General features: G+C 37.8%; 1 protein-coding gene across 5 annotated transcripts in view; it reads left to right on the forward strand.

Annotated features, from left to right (window-relative positions):
- The window catches only part of GABRA3 (gamma-aminobutyric acid type A receptor subunit alpha3), a 401,316-nt gene that overhangs the window by 194,337 nt on the left and 188,255 nt on the right, over positions 1-18,724 (forward strand). For all 5 annotated transcript variants that reach the window (XM_058290915.2, XM_058290918.1, XM_058290916.1 and 2 more), the window contains one exon: positions 2,674-2,795. In XM_058290915.2, the coding sequence (XP_058146898.1) occupies positions 2,674-2,795 (122 nt within the window). The remainder of the gene's footprint in view (positions 1-2,673; positions 2,796-18,724) is intronic.

An 18,724-nucleotide genomic window follows, 5' to 3' on the forward strand; every position in this document is an offset into this window, starting at 1 on the left:
CTCCACATCTCCTCTCTTCCTCCCGTTCCCCACACCCAGCAGCCACCATGGCTACCATTCCCACACCCATTCCACATTTTCTCTGTGGACATTGGATTGGTTGTGTCCATTGCACACCTATGTCAAGTGAGGGCTTAGATTCCACATGGGTACTGGATGCACTCCTCCCGCTTCCAATTGTAGACACTCTAGGCTCCATGTTGTGGTGGTTGACCTTCTTCAACTCCATGTTAGCTGAGTGGAGTAAGTCCAATAAATCAAAGTGTAGGAGCTGAAGTCTGTTGAGGCTCTGGGCCTGGGTGTCATATTATCAGTCCAGAGATTCAAATCCCCTACATATATCTTAAACCCAGCACCAACTACAATTCCAATAAAGTAGCATGCAAGTCTTGTGAAAAGAGATCCCCTCTGAGTCCAATTCCATCATGCAGAAACACCAGCTCCAAAGAAGGGCCATCTGTCATGGCAGTGAACCCCTTCTGCCATGAATTATACAAGTGTTACATAAAAAATATAGGGGATTCCCATATGCTCCACATCTTCCCCCCTGACACTTTCCCACACTAACAACATCCTTCATTAGTGTGGTACGTTTGTTACAGTTTATGAACACATATTGAAGCACTACTACTAACCATGGACTATATTTTATATTATAGTTTACACTCTGTCCTGAACACTTTTGTAGGTTATGACAAAATATATAATCTCCAGACTTTATAAGCTTAGTTCCCATTCTCCTTCCATGTTTATACATTTTGACATTTGATTCTGTCAGCAGCCCTGTAAATTAGGCAGAGGTAGGATTACTAGCCTAGTTTAACTTTATTATTTTTCTTCTGTCCCAACTCCTAATAGTACACACAGTTGATACTAAATAAAAACTAAGGCTCAGTTAAAGTATGTGCACATGGTTGATGCTTAATAAAAATATGAATGATTAAACAAATTGAAATAGGTCTATGAATTGAAGAAACTGTGTTCAACAAGAATTTTCCAAGGTTACTAGTAGAGTGTGGCATTTTAGAGTTAGAACTCTTCAGTTCAGATGTTTCCACCATACTGTAGATTCTCTCTCACAGTATTTCCAGAACAGAAAACATTCGAACTCCTAGGGATAAATATTGCTGGGAAGATATACTGACTACCTCTTAGGACTGTTTTTTTACGTTGGTATCCTATGCCTTTTATGACCCTGATGAACTGGCTTCTAGTAATAGTTACTATATACCTATTTATGTCAAACTTCTAGGTCCAAGGTAGGAATGAAGAAAACTGAGACCCAAAGAGATACAGTACAGTAACTTGCTTATTGGTCTCGCCAAATTACTAATACAGCTAACACTAAGAATCAGGGTTTCTGACCCCTGGTCCGTTACTTGATTCTATACCATGCTTCTTTTTTTTTTTTTTTTAAGATTTATTTTATTTTTTAATCCACCCCCCCGGTTGTCTCTTCTCTGTGTCTACTTGCTGCGTCTTGTTTTTTTGTCTGCTTCTGTTGTCCTCAGCGGCACAGGAAGTGTGGGCGGCGCCATTCTGGGGCAGGCTGCACTTTCTTTCGCGCTGGGCGGCTCTCCTTATGGGGCGCACTCCTTGCGCATGGGGCTCCCCTACGCCGGGGACACCCCTGCGTGGCATGGCACTCCTTGCGCGCATCAGCACTACGCATGGGCCAGCTCCACATGGGTCAAGGAGGCCCAGGGTTTGAACCGTGGACCTCCCATTTGGTAGACGGATGCCCTAACCACTGAGCCAAGTCCGTTTCCCTACACCATGCTTCTTGACCCTTGTCAATAGCCATTGGTTTCAACATATTCCTCTGTCCCCTGAACTACCTAGGACCTTTCTCTATTTCTAGTCCTCTCAAAATATACCAAGATCTTCCTAACAAAGTGAAAGTATCAGTTAGAGTGCCTGGTCTTGATTAGATGGTTAATTAAGTGCATAATGCTCCAAAAATCTTGAAGAAGGCTTCTGAACTAGAAAAGCAGGAAGTAGCTGAGTGACACTAGGAAATCAGAAAACCTAGAATATAGTCTTATCTTTGCCTCTCACTATCAGTGTGACCATGAGCAAATTCTTCATTTTCCTCATGTATAAAATGAGATATTAGAGAGTCTTTTAAGAGTCCTGATAGCTTTAATATTTGCTGGGCTACTATTGCTTGGTTGCCCTTTTTCCATAGTCAGGATACGGGAGACTAGATGAAATTCAAGGGTCTGACTGACTCTGCCGTTCTGTGAACCTATACTTCCATGGGCCAGAAGAAGGGTAAGCTCTCAGCAACAAGATTTTCCTTCTTTATTTTGAGGCCTGTTCATTCATACAGCAAAATTTAATTAATATCAACTATATGCCAAGTACTGTGCCCAAGGACATTCTGTTGAGGATTTTTGCTTGTGTTTCTCCACTGCTGGGATGGGGCTAGAACATACCTCTGTTAAACCTCATGCCAATGCTGTATTAATAGCTCAAGTATACCAACCACTGTCTGCTTTCTATACAGGTAATCTTGTGATAAATAGGAAATGCTTACTCTTTTAGGTAAGATATAGGGCTAGTCAGTTGGCACAGTCTATAAACTGACATCTTGAATTAAAATATTTAGACATGCAATTGTTTCCTTTAAGAACTATTTTTTTTCCATTTCTTTTTTTTACCTGGCCTCAGGCTTTCTCCTAAGCATGCCCCAGATATTCCTGATGATAGCACCGACAACATCACTATCTTCACCAGAATCCTGGATCGTCTTCTAGATGGTTACGACAACCGGCTGCGACCTGGGCTAGGAGGTCAGTTATTATTTTAAGATCCTCTTCTTGGCAATTTTAAAAGATTCATAAGGCAGTAGTCTATTGACTAGTGAGATTAGTGTAAAGCTGATTTTCTTTTTTCTGAGTGCTAGAAATTAGTTCTAATCCCTCATTTCACTGGGTGATAGCTCTGGTCTGCATTTGGAAGGTTCTGGATTTCACCTCAGTGTAAAAAATGAAGTCTTTGTTACTGGTCAATTGTCAACTCTTGGAGCATCATTGTATTACCTAAGACATTAGCAATTAATTAGTTCAATAGTCTCATCTTGATGAGCGAACACTAAGGTAAATGCAACTGAGGTATTTTAACGCAATGCTTGCCCAAACACTTTTCTGGTAACGAAACACCAATGGCTGCCTGGATGGTGGATGTGGCCCAGGATCAACTAGGAAACATGCCTTTGTACCCCAAACACTGATCCCTGGGCTTGATACCCCAGAGAATCACAATCAACTGGCAAGGTGGGATCTTAGTTGGCAATCAGTTTAGTATAATCAGCGATACGATCACAATGAGGTAAATGCATTATGATATATCATGGGTTGTGGTGAAATGGCAAATATTTAGAAAGAAGAAAATGTCATTCCTTTCCTCTGTGAAGGGGTGGGAAAACTATAGCCTGCAGACCAAATGTGGCCAGTGTTTTTATGAATAAAGCTTTATTTTAGTGATTCTCAAATGGGATCACTTTTGACTACTAGGGATATTTGGCAATATCTGGAGACAATTTTGCTTGTCACATCAGGGTTTGGGGGATGCTATTGGCATCTTGTGGGTAGAGGTCAAGGATGCTGCTTAACATCCTGTAATTCACAGGTAGTCTCTCACAGAAAAAATGTATCCTGTACCCAAAATCAATAGTGCTGAGGTTTTATTGGAACACAGACATGCTTATGTATTGTTTGTGGCTGCTTTGGCACTACAACAGCAAAGTTGAGTAGCTGCAATCAAAACAGAATGGCCCAAAAAGCCTAAAATATTGACAATCCTATATAGAAAAAATGTATCTACCCTTGACCTCTGCTAATTCTTATCCTCTGTGGTACTCAGTTCCGACCTGGAATAAGCATACATCCCTGGAACCCATGCTGTAAAAGGGACAATGACAAATTGAAAAATAACTGGAAAATGAACAAAGTTATTAAGATGACTCAAAAACATCTTATAAGAAACAGGTGGAAGAAGAGATTGAGATAAAAGAAAATTCAAGAGTATCTTTAGCATTGCCTTTAAGAATCAGAAGGGCTGCTAAAAATCTAGAGGTTACTACTCTGTTTTCTGTGGCCCTAAGAGGTAAAATTATGTTTAAATATGGAAACTATAAATAAATAGAGAGATAGCAGAACAATATAAGGAATGTGAGATTTCAAGCAGCCTCGATATGACATGATCTGCCTTAACAGGAAGCAGAGGCTGAGTAGACAATTGGAAGGTTGTAGGAGAGATTTAGGTGTGGGAAAGGTAGTGGGGTACTAAGTGACTTTTTAAAGCATATTTTCAGCTATCAGATTCAACGTTCCTATGATATTATACCTGACCACACAGCAATCCCATAACTAATCAAGTGATGAGAATGATAATTCATACTCAGAAATGCAGAACAAACCACATTAATTGACATGATGAAATACAAAATAAAATTTAAAAACTGAAAACTAATTTTGAAACCTGGTATTTTTTCTGTGTGATTCACACCATTTTTGTCCTGGCTAGCCTGGACAAGATGAATAAATAGATACATATTTATGGATAGATATATGTTAATTTTTGTCATATATAAGATATAGACCAGGGGGTTTTTAGTTTCCCACAAATTTTCAGCCCATGATATGGGTAGAGATATTGAGGTCAGAATACCTCCATACAGTCATTTAAAAATATTTATTAAGTGCCTTCAACTTTATATGGAGTATATTAGATGCTGGGCATGAAACATTGGAGCTATAGGCATAGTTTTGGCCTCACAAAAACATCTTGCATTTCTTTAACATATTGCAGGGGAAAAAAATTGAGAAACAATTACAATAAAATACATGGTATGTATTGTGCTAAGAGTAATCCAGAGTGATGTAGCTCTTGAAGAATTGTTAAGGAACGTTATAAAGGGTTGCAAAAATTTTACAAACAATTCCTATATACCCTTCGCCAAAATTAATCCAGTTATTAATATTTTGCCACATTTGATTTATTCCTCCCTCTGTATGTATGTTTGTATGTATGTACGTGTGCATGTATATATCTGCAAGTGTGTATGTTTGTTTTCCTGAACCATTTGAGAATTACTTTAGATACCATGCTTCTTTCCCTTTAAATACATTAAAGTGAATTTCCTCAGAACAAATGAATTATTTTGCAAAGCTATAATGCATTTACAAATTCAGAAAATGTAAATTGATATAATACTATTGTCTAATCTTCAGTCTACAAATTTTGTCAATTATCCCCAAATCATTCATTTTAACAATTTTCCTTTATTTAGGATTCAATCCAGGATCATACATAACATTTCATGCCTCCTTACCATATAATTTGATACAATTCTTCAATTATTTTTTGTCTTTCAAGTCATTAATAGATCTTGGTTATTCATTTTTGGAGAGAATGCCACAGGCATCAATTGTGTCTTTCTCACTGCATAATGCAAAAATACACATGCTATCTCTTCCATATTGGTAATGTTAAATTCAGTGTGCACCAGATACTCTATTATAAAATTAAATTTTTTATTTTATAATTAAATACATAATTTGTGGGGAGATGTTTTGGGATTCTGTTCCATATCCAACTTGCATCTAATACTTTTAGTATCTATTGATTATTCTTGCATGAATAATAACTATACTTGTTGCAAATTAATGATTTTATAAATCTGTTATTTCTTCTACATTTATTACTTGGTGTTCTAATCCTTCTCTTAACTATCTTTATGAATGGAATATAATCCAGTTTGAGCAAATGATTGCACAAAATTTCCCAGATTTGTCTAGTGGGAACATTTTCAAGCTGCTTTTTGATTCCTTTTCACATGTTCTCTTCGTTTTTTGAGCACTTCCTTCTGTTATGGCATAACAGAATATCCCAGACTATTCTTGATCTTACCCTGCTCCAGGTTTGAAATCAGTCATTTCTCGAAGGAATTGTACCTTTGGTGGGAAATTATATTTAAAACCATACTTCTGAATGATAAATGTATCATTGCTACTAGAGTTTCATCACTTCTAGGCCATTTCAGTGGAAAGAGCTGGAAAAATAGAAAAATATGAGTATACACACTTTATATACACATGACTAAATAAATTCATATATGCATACACACATATATACAAATGTGTGTATAAACATGCATATATGTATGTACATAATGGGTTTACAATAACACTACTAATTTCAGTCCAACTATACAGTGTTATGCACTGATATATACACTTATTTGCTCAATCCTCCAATAAACACAAATATACACAAAAATGGTTTGTAATTACTACACCCATATCACTACAATAAACAAATTTATTAAGTAAATTTAAAGATATGTTTGCATTTTTTTTTGTTTAAAAGCTAACCTATATGATGCTTGCTTTGATATAAATAATGGATTGGAATTGGGAAGTATTGCAAGAAAAGAAACCGGTCACAAAACAATTGCAATTAGCCAGGATGAATATGATTACTGGGGGAATAGATTACTGGGTTAGGGAAAAAATGAAGGGGAAAAAAAGGTAAATTCTAGTTTCCTGGCTTGGATGCCTCATGGTGATTTTTTCTAAGATAGAGAACACTGGAGGAGGAACAGTGCTTTGTTTGCAAGTGTTTTGTCGTTGTTGTTGTTCCTTTTGGAGTTGTGGCTGGAACAAAGAACATAAGGGGAGGAGGTGGAAATTAGTTTAATTGCAGGCACAGAGCTTGAGCACCTGTGTCTCAGGGACCAGATTCAACCCATCATCTTAAAGAACAATTAAAAAATAAACATATTATACAGTGCTTTTCAGATATATGAAAAAGGCAGTGCAAGAGAGTGATCTCTGGAATAAGGGAAACAAACAAAATGAATCCTAGAATTTCATTAGCTTATTTCCCAGAGAGAATTTTCAGGCTGTAGTGCAGGGATGGGGAACCCAAATAGGGCCTGGTTGGCTCCTGAATTGATGAGAAGGAATTGAGAATTTGGGGAAGCTAAGGTGGTTAGAATTATTAGGGGCAATAAGAAGGGAAAGCAGCACAGAGGGAAGAGAGAGAGTTTCATAAAATGCAGAGGGTTTCCATCAATTCTTTAGGTAAGTGCTACTGAGTTCATGTATATAAGGAAACATGCAAAGATTGAGGAAAAGGACCACTAAAAATGCCCTAATATCACACTTCTTTTCTCTCACCCTGCCTTCAATAACTCCTGTGGCCACTGTCTCCACATCAATGATATAATTTCTTCCACTGCTAGAGTCACAATACTTCTATAGTAGAATACCAGTAAGTCCACTCTAATCCATATTTTATTCTTCCAGCCTGTGTACCCTGGGATGTTGATGTCCACTCCACCTCTATACTAAGAGGTTGCTTAGATCCCACATGGTTGATGGATGCAATCTCCCTGCTTGGAGTTGTAGACACACTCGGCTCCCCGGTGCGGTGGTGGACCACCTTAACCTCCCTGCCAGCTAAATGATTTTGCAGGGACAGATGCTGGACATAATATATCCTGCCATAGCCCACTGAATGGACTGGGGGAGTGTGTAAACCACAATGTAAACTATAATCCATGAGGTGCAGCAATGCTCCTAAATGTGTTTACCAAATGCAATGAATGTGCCACAATGATGAATGAGGTTGTTGAGGTGGGAAGAGTGTGGGTGGGGTGGGATGTGGGGTATATGGGAACCTCTTATATTTTTTAAAGTAACATTTTTGCGATCTAAATATCTTCAAAAAATAAATAAAAAATTTAAAAAAAGATTATGAACTTAAAGACATAACAATAGTAGGGAGTAAATTAAACACACAGAAAAAATGACTGAAAAAAATGAACATGGAATCATTGAGCTGTGGCATAGCTTCAAGTGGCCATATAAGTAATTGGATTCTCTGCAAATGTGTGGAGAGGAATGAGAATGGAGGGGCAGAAAAAGCATTTGAAGAAAAATTTATTAAAATATTCTAAATTTGATGAAAGCTAAAGATAAAAAACAAGAATAAAATTTCGCCAAAACAAATTATTACATTGATTAGAACCAGGCAAAACCATAAGAACAATCAGAATAAAAAGGTAAATAAAGTACTGAGAAAAAAACTTTAGAAAGCAGCTGACTTATTGACAGAAACAAGCAAGCAAGTAAATAGTGGGGTAACAAGTTTAAGGTGCTGAAAGAAAAATAAAAAACCTGTCAACCTAGAATTCTGTACCCAGATAAAATATATTAAAATTCACGATACACAAAATATATTCTCTGATTAAAATGGAATTAAATTAGAAATTAATACTAGAAATGTATCTTGAAAATCACCTAGTACTTCAGAACTAAATAATATGCTTCCAAATAACCCATGAGTCAAAAAAGAAATCAAAAGGAAAATCTGAAGGAGGAGGAAGAGGTGCAAGGTAGTAAGTGTAGAGCAAAAATCAATAAAATAGAAAACTCACAGACCATGGAGAAAACAAGTAAATCCAAAACTGGTTCTTTGAGAATATAAATAAACTTGGTAAACTTCTAGCCATAATGATCAAGAAGAAAAAAGACAACATGAGGAATGATAGCAAACACATTACTAGAGACCATAAGGACATTTAAAGGAAATTAAGGGAATATTTTATCACAATAAAATTGACAATATAAACTAAATAGGCAAATTCCTGGAAAGACACAAACTACTAAAATTTGCTTAAGAAAAAATAGATAACCTGAATAACCCTATATCTATTAAAGAAATTACATTTTAAGTTAAAAACCTTCTGGCAAATACTCTCCAAGTTCAGATGTCTTTGGTGATAAATTCTACATCTACGTTCAAGGAAGAAATGATACCAATTCTACAAAATTTCTGGAGAGGACACTTTCCAAGATATTTTTATGAGTCCAGGATTATTCAAATGTACAAACTAGACAAAGTTATTTCAAGTAAAGGAAACTACAATCCAATATGCCTCATGAACATAGAAACAAATATTCTTAACAAAATTTTTAAAAACTGAATTCAGAATCGAACCTTGTGACCGATGGAAGTTTGTTTAGGAATGCAAAGTTTTTTTGAGTTAAAAAATTGGTTTAATTCACTATACATACAGAATTAAATAGTTAAGACGTAATCATCTTAATAGATGTAAATAAATAATTTGACAAAATCTAACTTAGTGATAAAAAACTCTCTGCAAAGTAGACGCAGAAGGAAATTTCTTGACTTGATAAAGGGCATCTATGAAAAACTTACAGCTAATATTGCTCTTGATGAAAAATTAAATATTCCTCCCATAAGACCAGGAAAGAAGCAAGGATGTCAGCTTTCATTACTTCTATTCAACATTGTACTGTAGGCTCTAGGCTGTAAAAGAAGGCAAGAGAAAAAGTAAAATCAACAGTTAAGAAAGAAAGAAACAAATTGTCTTCATTTGTATATGCCATGATTGTTTATGTAGATAATCATAAGAAATACACACAAAAAATCTATTATCACTAATAAGTGACTTTAGCAAGGTTGCAGAATGCAAGATCCTTATCCAAAAATCAGTCATATTCTAACAACATATAATTTGAAATTTAATTTTTAAAATAGCAATTAACAGTAGCTTTCAAAATATGAAATACATAGGGATAACATTTTCAAATAATATGCATGATCTGAACTCTAAAAAATTTAAGAAAAACATTCTAAAACATATTGAAGAATATCTACATAAATGGAGATTATGCTGTGTTCATGGATCAAGTTTTAACATTTTTATGATGTCGATAATCCTATGAGTTACTGACTCAATTCCCAATCATGACTCCAACAGAATTTTTGTACAAATTGCCAGGCTGATTCTAAAATTTATATAGAAATTCAAGAGCCATAGCTGAACCAAAAAAACTTTGAAAGAGATGAACAAATTTGGATGACTTATAGTACCTGATTTCAAGGCTTTTTTAAAGTTTCAATAGTAAAGACAGTAAGATAGTGATTTAAACATCACATGTACATGAATGGAACATAAGAGGGTCCAGAATTAGATGCACACATAAATGGGTAATTGATTTTCTCCAAGGGTTTCATGGTTATTAAGTGGGAGAAATAATCTTTTAAGCAAATGGTGCTTTTTACCAATTTCCTCAAGAAAACTGCAAACTTGTATTCATATCTCTTCCAGTTATAGTATTTCTGGCTTTATGTCTTCTTGTACCATTTTTAGTGTCTTTACTTTTTTTTTTTAGATTTATTTATTTATTTCTCTCCCCTCCCCCACCCCACCCCGGATGTCTGTTCCCTGTGTCTATTTGCTGCGTCTTCTTTGTCCGCCTCTGTTGTTGTCTGCAGCACAGGAATCTGTGTTTCTTTTTGTTGCATCATCTTGCTGTGTCAGCTCTCTGTGTGTGCGGCGCCATTGCTGGGCAGGCTGCACTTTCTTTCGCACTGGATGGCTCTCCTGACGGGGCGCACTCCTTGTGTGTGGGGCTCCCTTATGTGGGGGACACCCCTGCGTGGCAGGGCACTCCTTGTGCGCATCAGCACTGTGCATGGGCCAGCTCCACATGGGTCAAGGAGGCCCAGGGTTTGAACCACGGACCTCCCATGTGGTAGGTGGACGCCCTATCCATTGAGCCAAGTCCGCTGCCTTCAGTGTCTTTAAGTAGTTTCAAAAATATTTTGTACAAATTTTATGATTACATCTGGGGGAGTTCACATTATCACTTCACTTTGCTGCCATACCATGAAGTTTCTCTCAATATTTTTAATTGATTGATGAATCAAAGATGAGTCCATCTGACAGGAGAATTAAGAGACATCTATGACACTGACTTGGCTCTAAGGCAAACAGATCGCCCACCACTTGAAATCCTTTTGAGATTTGTTATTCTCTGAATCCCAAAAGTCATTTTTTTCATAAGATAAAAACCTTCCTAAAAAAACCTTCCTGGAAATTTTAATACAGAGTCCTCTGGAGAGGCTGAATTACCAAAGTAGATTCTTTCTAGGAGTCTAGATAAGTGCTTTTTCTCTTTCATTAATTAGTTGTTCTTGAAAGATTCAGCTACACCCAACTTAATGGTTTCCTGGCCTCAGTGGTATGGACTGATGCTTCACAAAAGTACATAAAAGCAGCAAATATTTCTAGGTGTGGAAGATCTGTAACGAACACATAGCTTATTGACCTGTCTTGTCCATTTAAACTTCTGGGACAGCTGAGGTGGTTGTGAAGCAACAGACGGAAACCCATGCTTCTCCCACAAAGGAGCTTGGCCAACTATCAAAAGAACTTTTCTTGGTTATGCTAAAACAAAGATCAGATATTAAATTACCCACAATCCAACCTGTGCATACATTGGGAGTCATCTGGAGAAGTCACATGGGGTTATATGGAAAAATGGAGGCATTATGAATTGAGGGAGGAACACTTTTCAAGATAACTGGGTCATTGTCTCCGTTAAGATTAGCCTTCCCTGGGTCCATCTTTGGTATTAAGCTTTGACTATATAAACCATTGTCAGGAGCAAAAGATCAAAGGGTGAGAGAAGGAATATAAAGAGCTATGGAAGAGTTTCATGTGGTAGGGTGGGATTCGAAAAAAGTTTGAACACTGGTTTCAGTAACTGGTCTTATTGGGGTAAACATCTGTCTCTCTTCCCAAATATCATTGCTGAATTTACTAAGAAATAGACTTCAAAACACTTTGGATTTTACTACTCTAACCTTTGGTAAAGGTTGTATCCATGGAGTGAATGTGGACCAGGAATCAGGAAACCTAGATTCCATTTCAGCTGTGCAAATTATTAAATAGTAAAAGAACTCCCTCAAGCCACCAAAAATGAATTATGAAATAAATGTCTTCTATTAAACCTGTGAAGGCCTCTGATCTTGTCATATTTAGTATTAAGACACATTACCTTCTCTCTCCACATATAACTTCCTTAGATGGTTGCTTCTACTTACTCTTTCTACTTTTAACATTTTATTTTATTTTTATTGTTTTTTTAAAAGATACATAGATCACACAAAATATTACCTTAAAAATTATAAGAGGTTCCCATATATCCCACTCCCCACCCCCCACACTCCTCCCACATCAACAACCTCTTTCATCATTGTGGCACATTCATTTCATCTGATGTATACATTTTGAAACACTGCTATGCTGCAGGAATTATATTTTACATTGTAGTTTACATTCTTCCCCAGTCCATTCGGTGGGTTATGGTAGGATATATAATGTCCAGTATCTGTCCCTGCAATATCATTCAGGACAACTCCAAGTCCCGAAAATGCCCCCACGTCACACCTCTTCTTCCCTCTCCCTTCCCTCAGCAACTACTGTGGCCATTTTCTCCAGATCGGTGATAGTTTCTTCCACTGCTAGTCACAATAGTTCTATAGTAGAATACTGGCAAATCCACTCTAATCCATATTTTAATCCTCCATCCTGAAGACCCTGAGATGGTGATGTCCACTCCACCTCTAAATCGAGAAGGGGCTTGGATCCCACATGACTGATGGATGGGATTCTCCTACTTGCAGCTGTAGACTCTCTCGGTTCCCTGGTGTGGTGGTTGACCATCCTATGATTCTTCACTGGATATTCCAAATGTTTATGTATTATAATTAATTTCACCTCTTTAAGTCAAGAGTTTTTCAAATGGGAATGGTCTTTAGAAAGACTATCTCAAACTGGAGTGTGGTCTTTGATTTCTTTCTGGGTTTGAACTGTTTCTAAAAATTTAGGCCTAGAAGGATTTGGAGCCCTAGTCACATAGAAGTCAATAACACATGAGCCTATCAATAGACAGGGGAAATGCATAAAATAATGGATGAAGATCTAAAGTGGAAGCAACATGTTGCATTTATTCTCTGGAAGCTAGTAAAATATAGTCTAAGAATTTGGGTGCTTCTATAGATTGTTTTAAGGTATAGAATGACTCCTTGTTTGTTCCCTGTAGAGTATCAGAGAAAATAACCCATATATTTATTTTAAAATATTTATTTCCTATTAATAGTTACATGATAATTCTATCTTAACTGTGAAGGGATGAGACAGATGACCTCCAAAGCCTCCCTATAATTACATAACAATGATTTTTGTACAGATATTTAATGGATAAAGTAAGCTTAGCATAATTTAGTCAGGTGATAAGAGAAAGGAAAATTATTTCTCGTGCTTGAAAAGAATATTCTTATTTTAATATAATCTAAGATTATATTACTGCTATTTAACTGTATTTTCTCATTTCTAATTTGCTCTGAGGCAAGATATGATGGGTCCGTAAAAGGAAATTGGAGAATGTAAACAGAAATTTTCATGTAATACAAAGAAGGAATAATCTTATTTCTTTTACTTTGTAGGAATATCAAAAATTTAGTAACTTAGCTTTCCATTTATTCATTAAATATCAAATGAGTGCTATCTTGTATTATTCACTGAAATAGGCACTAAAAATTCCATAAGATAGAGTATGGTCCCTGACCTCAAGTTTATCTTAGTCTAATGGGAAAGGCAGATGAGAATATTGGGAATAACAATACCATACACATTTTATGATAAGGGTAATTATAGGATACTTTTGGAGAAAAGGATATGGGTCCTTCACCCAACCTGGGAAGTCAGGAAAGGATTTATAAATGAGATGATATTAAATTTCTGAAGAATTAGTAGTCGTCAGCCAGGAGGGTGAAAGCTTGGGTTTGCAGTTTCCAATCCAGGTAGTAAAATAGTATGTGAAAAGTCTCAGAAATGAGAATAATTAAATGTCTTGTAGATAACTTATATTTAGCTAGAGTATAAACAGCAATTATAAGTTACATAAGATGAAAGTAGAAGTTGGGACTAGTTTATGAAGGAAGCCATTGTATCCTGAGATTTCTGCTTTATAAGAATAAGTCTAATTGCCAAGTGTACAATGAGTTGAAGGAGTGAAAGAATAGAAATCAGGATATTAGTTGGGAGGCTACTGTAGTCACCCAGATAAGAGAAAATGTTGGACAAGTTGTAGCAGTGGAGATATAGAAAAGTTGATAAATTGAAGAGATAACAGAGATATAAAATCTTCATAAATTATTTACCTACTGTGTTAAAATGTGTTTCTGTCAAGTTATGGGTTTAACTTAAACAGTAATTGAGAACTATTGAAGTCAATTGCGCCTAAACTTTATATTTATTTAAATGTTACTAATTGTGTCTATTGGCTGAATGATGTATTTAATTAATTCAGAAAATAGTTCCAAATGATTAAATAGCATAATTGAGGAGGAAGAAAACACTAAACCCACATCTTATTTATCTGTGCTTAAGAATACCAGGCTCTCAGAATATGCTATAACCCAGGTATATTACAGGAATAATACATAAGAGACAGAGTCCTGGAATACTATTTTTGCCAATCTAAATCTATGAAAGGAGAGCCAATATCAAAGGAATTCTTTAAGGAGTTGCCAAATATTATTGTAGAGGCATGCCAAGCTTTCCTGATGTGCAGGCTACTTTTTCCTAACTTAAAATTTTTGTTTCCTAACAGCACCTCCTGCTAGATGACAAAGAGGCATGTTTTGACACATAGGCAAGAGGTACCGTACGTTTATATGCAATATTGAGTAGATTTCTACTGCACACACTTTGTAAATGCTTCTATTTCTTCCAGTCTAATCTTACTGATATTATAATGTGGACATAAAAGTACGGTGGTTTTGATCTATAGGGAAACTTCTCCTGAAAGATTTTGCAGGGCAAAAATAATGTTAGCAATCCATTATCTGAAATGGTTAGGACTTATATCACCCTTTTAGATTGGGATGAATGAAATAAAATCATAGATTCAAGATTTTAGGGCCAAAATATATTTCAGAACGTTTTGAATCCTAATATCCACTTTATGAATACAGAAACAGACTGTCAAAAGGGGAATAAATGTGGAATTGTCACAAAGAATGTAGAAGTTCAAAGGAAAGAAGATATATTTGCATTAAGATATACTAAGGCTATTCTTATGCGGTCAGAACGAAGTTAAATGTGAGCAATATGTCAGATAGCTACTCTGCCTCTCTTTACTTTTTAGTATTATAAAAAGTGTCTGTGTCCTGTATTTCTATATTTTTTGCCATGAAGTAGTATTTTGTTTTTGTGGTTTCTCTGTTGATTCATTACACCACATACTGCTGTTGTGAGGATAAGGCTAAATAATGTTTTGGAATGGCTTAAAAGGCTGCAAAGTAATTCCGAAGGATTACTACAAATCACTAACTGGTGGTGCAACTAAAAAAGACTCTGAATAAATGGGGGAAATGGTAAAGACAAATGAGTTTATATGACTAAGAAGCTTCAAAAAGAGTTAGGTCATCAGAGGAGCTGTGCTTACACATGCCTCAGCAGAATCCAAGAAACAGTCAAAGTAGATACAACCCCAGGTACTGGTGCTCCTGAGGTCTATGAAGACACACAAGGTTCTACAATCATGGCAGTTGACTCTGGGAGTTCAGTGCCTTGTCAGTGGGCCCTACCTGGGAATTTGTGTTCCTGAGTGTGATGGAGTTGGACTCAGATATGAACTTTCTATACATGCCTCTTCTGTCACTTTTGCTGAACCTGTGGTTGGTGCTGGGGTTGGTGTATACCCACGAGACTTCAATCTCTGGATTGACCATGTGCCAGGTGGGCCCTGAACCTCAGGAGAGTTGCAGCTCCTACTCTCTGGTTTGTTGGACTTGCACAGGTCAGCTAACAGGGAGGTGAAGATGGTCAACAACCACACCAGGGAACCGAGAGTGCCTACAACTTCAAGCAGGAGAATTACATCCATCAACCATGTGGGATCTAAGCCCCCTCTCGATATAGAGATGGAGTGGACATCACCATCCCAGGGTCTGCAGGATGGAGGAATAGAGTATGGATTAGAGTGGACTTACTGGTATTCTACTATAGAACCATTGTGACTAATAATGGAAGAAATTATAGCATTGATGTGGAGAAAGTGTTCACAGTAGTTGCTGAGGGCAGGGAGAGGGAAGAAGAGATGTGATGTGGGGACATTTTTGGGACTTGGAGTTGTCCTGAACGATATTGCAGGGACAGATGCTGGACATTATATATCCTGCTGTAACCCACTGAGTGGACTGGGGGAGAGTGTAAACTACAATGTAAACTATAATCCATGCAGTGCAGCAGAGCTCTAAAATATATTCACACAAATGCAATGAATGTGCCACAATGATGAAAGAGGTTGTTGATGGCAATTGGGGTTCACTGCCATGCCAGTTGGCCTGTCTTTGGAGCTGGTGTTTCTGCGTGATGGAGCTGGACTCATATGGGTTCTCTTTTCACAAGCCTTTCATGCTACTTTACTGGAATTGTAGTTGGTGCTGGGTCTTAAGATATATCTAGGGGATTTGAATCTCTGGACTGACAATATGATAGCCAGGCCCTGAGCCTCAACAGACTTCAGCTCCTACAATCTGATTTAGTGGACTTACCCCACTCAGCTAACATGGAGTTGAAGAATGTCAACCACCACACCATGGAGGCTGGAGTGCCTACAACTGAAAGCAGGAGGACTGCATCCAATATCCATGTGGAATCTAAACCCCCTCTTGACATAGATGTGGAATGGACACAACCAAGCCAAGGTCCACAGGAAGGAGGAATACAGTAAGGATCAGAGCGGACTTAATGATATTCTATTCATGAACTATTGTGGTTAATAATTGAGAAAATGTGGCATTGATGTGGAAAAAGTGGTCATGGTGGCTGCTGGGTGCAGGGAATGGAAGGAAAAGAAGAGATGTGGAGGCATTCTCGGGACTTGGAGTTGTCCTGGGTGGTGCCCCAGGGACAATTGCCGGATATTGTATGTCCTCCCATGGCCCACTGGCTGGAACGTGGGAAAGTGTGGGCTATGGTGTGGAACACGGGACATGGGGTGCAGTGATGCCCAGAGATGTACTCACCAGACGCAATGGATGTGACATGATGATGGGGGAGAGTATTACTGTGGGGGGAGTGGCGAGGTGGGGGTGGTGGGGGTGAATGGGGACCTCATATTTTTTTAATGTAATATCTTTTAAAAAAATGAATAAATTGAGTAGAATTTGAAAAAAAGAAAGAAAGAGGTTATTGATGTGGGAGGAGTGGAGGGGGGTAGGGGGTGGGGTGTGGGGGACCCTTATATTTTTTAAAGTAACATTTTTTGTGATCTATGTATCTTTTTTTAAAAAAAGACAATTTAATAAAAAAAAAGATATTGTATGATTTTCTCGAAATATAAAGCTGCAAATGGAAGTGAGACTTTTGGCAGCAAATAATCCTCCCCCCAAGAAATCAATATAAAAGTGCACACAATGAAAACACACACGCACACAATATTCTAAGGATCTCAAAATCAACCAAAGGAAAAATAATAAATTGAGAAGTATTTATTTATTCATGAAGAACTGTTAAGTTTTTTTTTTTAAAGATTTATTTTTATTTATTTAATTCCCCTCCCCTACACCGGTTGTCTGTTTTCTGTGTCTTTTTGCTGCGTCTTGTTTCTTTGTCCGCTTCTGTTGTCATCAGCGGCACGGGAAGTGTGGGTGGCGCCATTCCTCGGCAGGCTGCTCCCTCTTCGCGCTGGGCGGCTCTCCTTATGGGTGCACTCCTTGGGCGTGGGGCTCCCCTACGTGGGGGACACCCCTGTGTGGCACGGCACTCCTTGCGCGCATCAGCACTGCGCATGGGCCAGCTCCACGCGGGTCAAGGAGGCCCGGGGCTTGAACCGCGGGCCTCCCATGTGGTAGACAGACGCCCTAACCACTGGGCCAAAGTCCGTTTCCAAGAACTGTTAAGTTTTAAGTAGGCATGAAGGGAATCTGTGGCATTCTTTTTTTTTTTTTAATTTTTAATTTTTAATTTTTAATTTTATTTTTTTACTGTGCCATTCTTAACTGGGAACGCTCTCATCATCCCACCCATATTCTGGTCAGCATATTAGTGCTAGTAGGATGGGCTGGAAATGAGAAAACACTTTTGATGATGGAGGTTGTTGATTTGATTTGGAGCGGAGACGAAAATCTACATACAGTGCTCTTGTCAGTAAAAATAGTAAACTTGCTAGGAGAAAATGGGGAAAGTCTTTTGCTCTACTGGTCTGAGGTGGCAGTTCTGCTTGAGGTGAATGGATAACTACAGTATTGGTAGAAATTTAACAAAGATATCCTGAGAATGAGAGAGCCATAGGATTTTTTTTTTTAAAGATTTATTTTTATTTATTTAATTCCCCTCCCCCGGTTGTCTGTTTTCTGTGTCTTGTTTCTTTGTCTGCTTCTGTTGTGGTCAGCAGCAGGGGAAGTGTGGGCGGCGCCATTCCTCAGCAGGCTGCACTTTCTTTCGCGCTGGGTGGCTCTCCTTACGGGTGCACTCCTTGCGCGTGGGGCTCCCCTTCGCGGGGGACACCCCTGTGTGGCACAGCACTCCTTGCGCGCATCAGCACTGCGCATGGACCAGCTCCACACCAGTCAAGGAGGCCCGGGGTTTGAACTGCGGGCCTCCCATATGGTAGACGGACGCCCTAACCACTGGGCCAAAGTCCGTTGTTAATACTACTGGTCAACTGCCAAGTTGCTCACATGTGCAGAAGACACCTAAGTGGACCATAACTCTCCATACAACTCTGGAAAACTAGAAGGCTATAAACAGATTCAGTAGAGAACTGTGAGGTCTTTAAGGAAAATAAAACTCAGGATAAACTTGAAAAGTTCCTGAACTTTT

This window comes from Dasypus novemcinctus, chromosome X, assembly GCF_030445035.2.
Source record: "Dasypus novemcinctus isolate mDasNov1 chromosome X, mDasNov1.1.hap2, whole genome shotgun sequence".
NCBI classification, from domain to species: domain Eukaryota; kingdom Metazoa; phylum Chordata; class Mammalia; order Cingulata; family Dasypodidae; genus Dasypus; species Dasypus novemcinctus.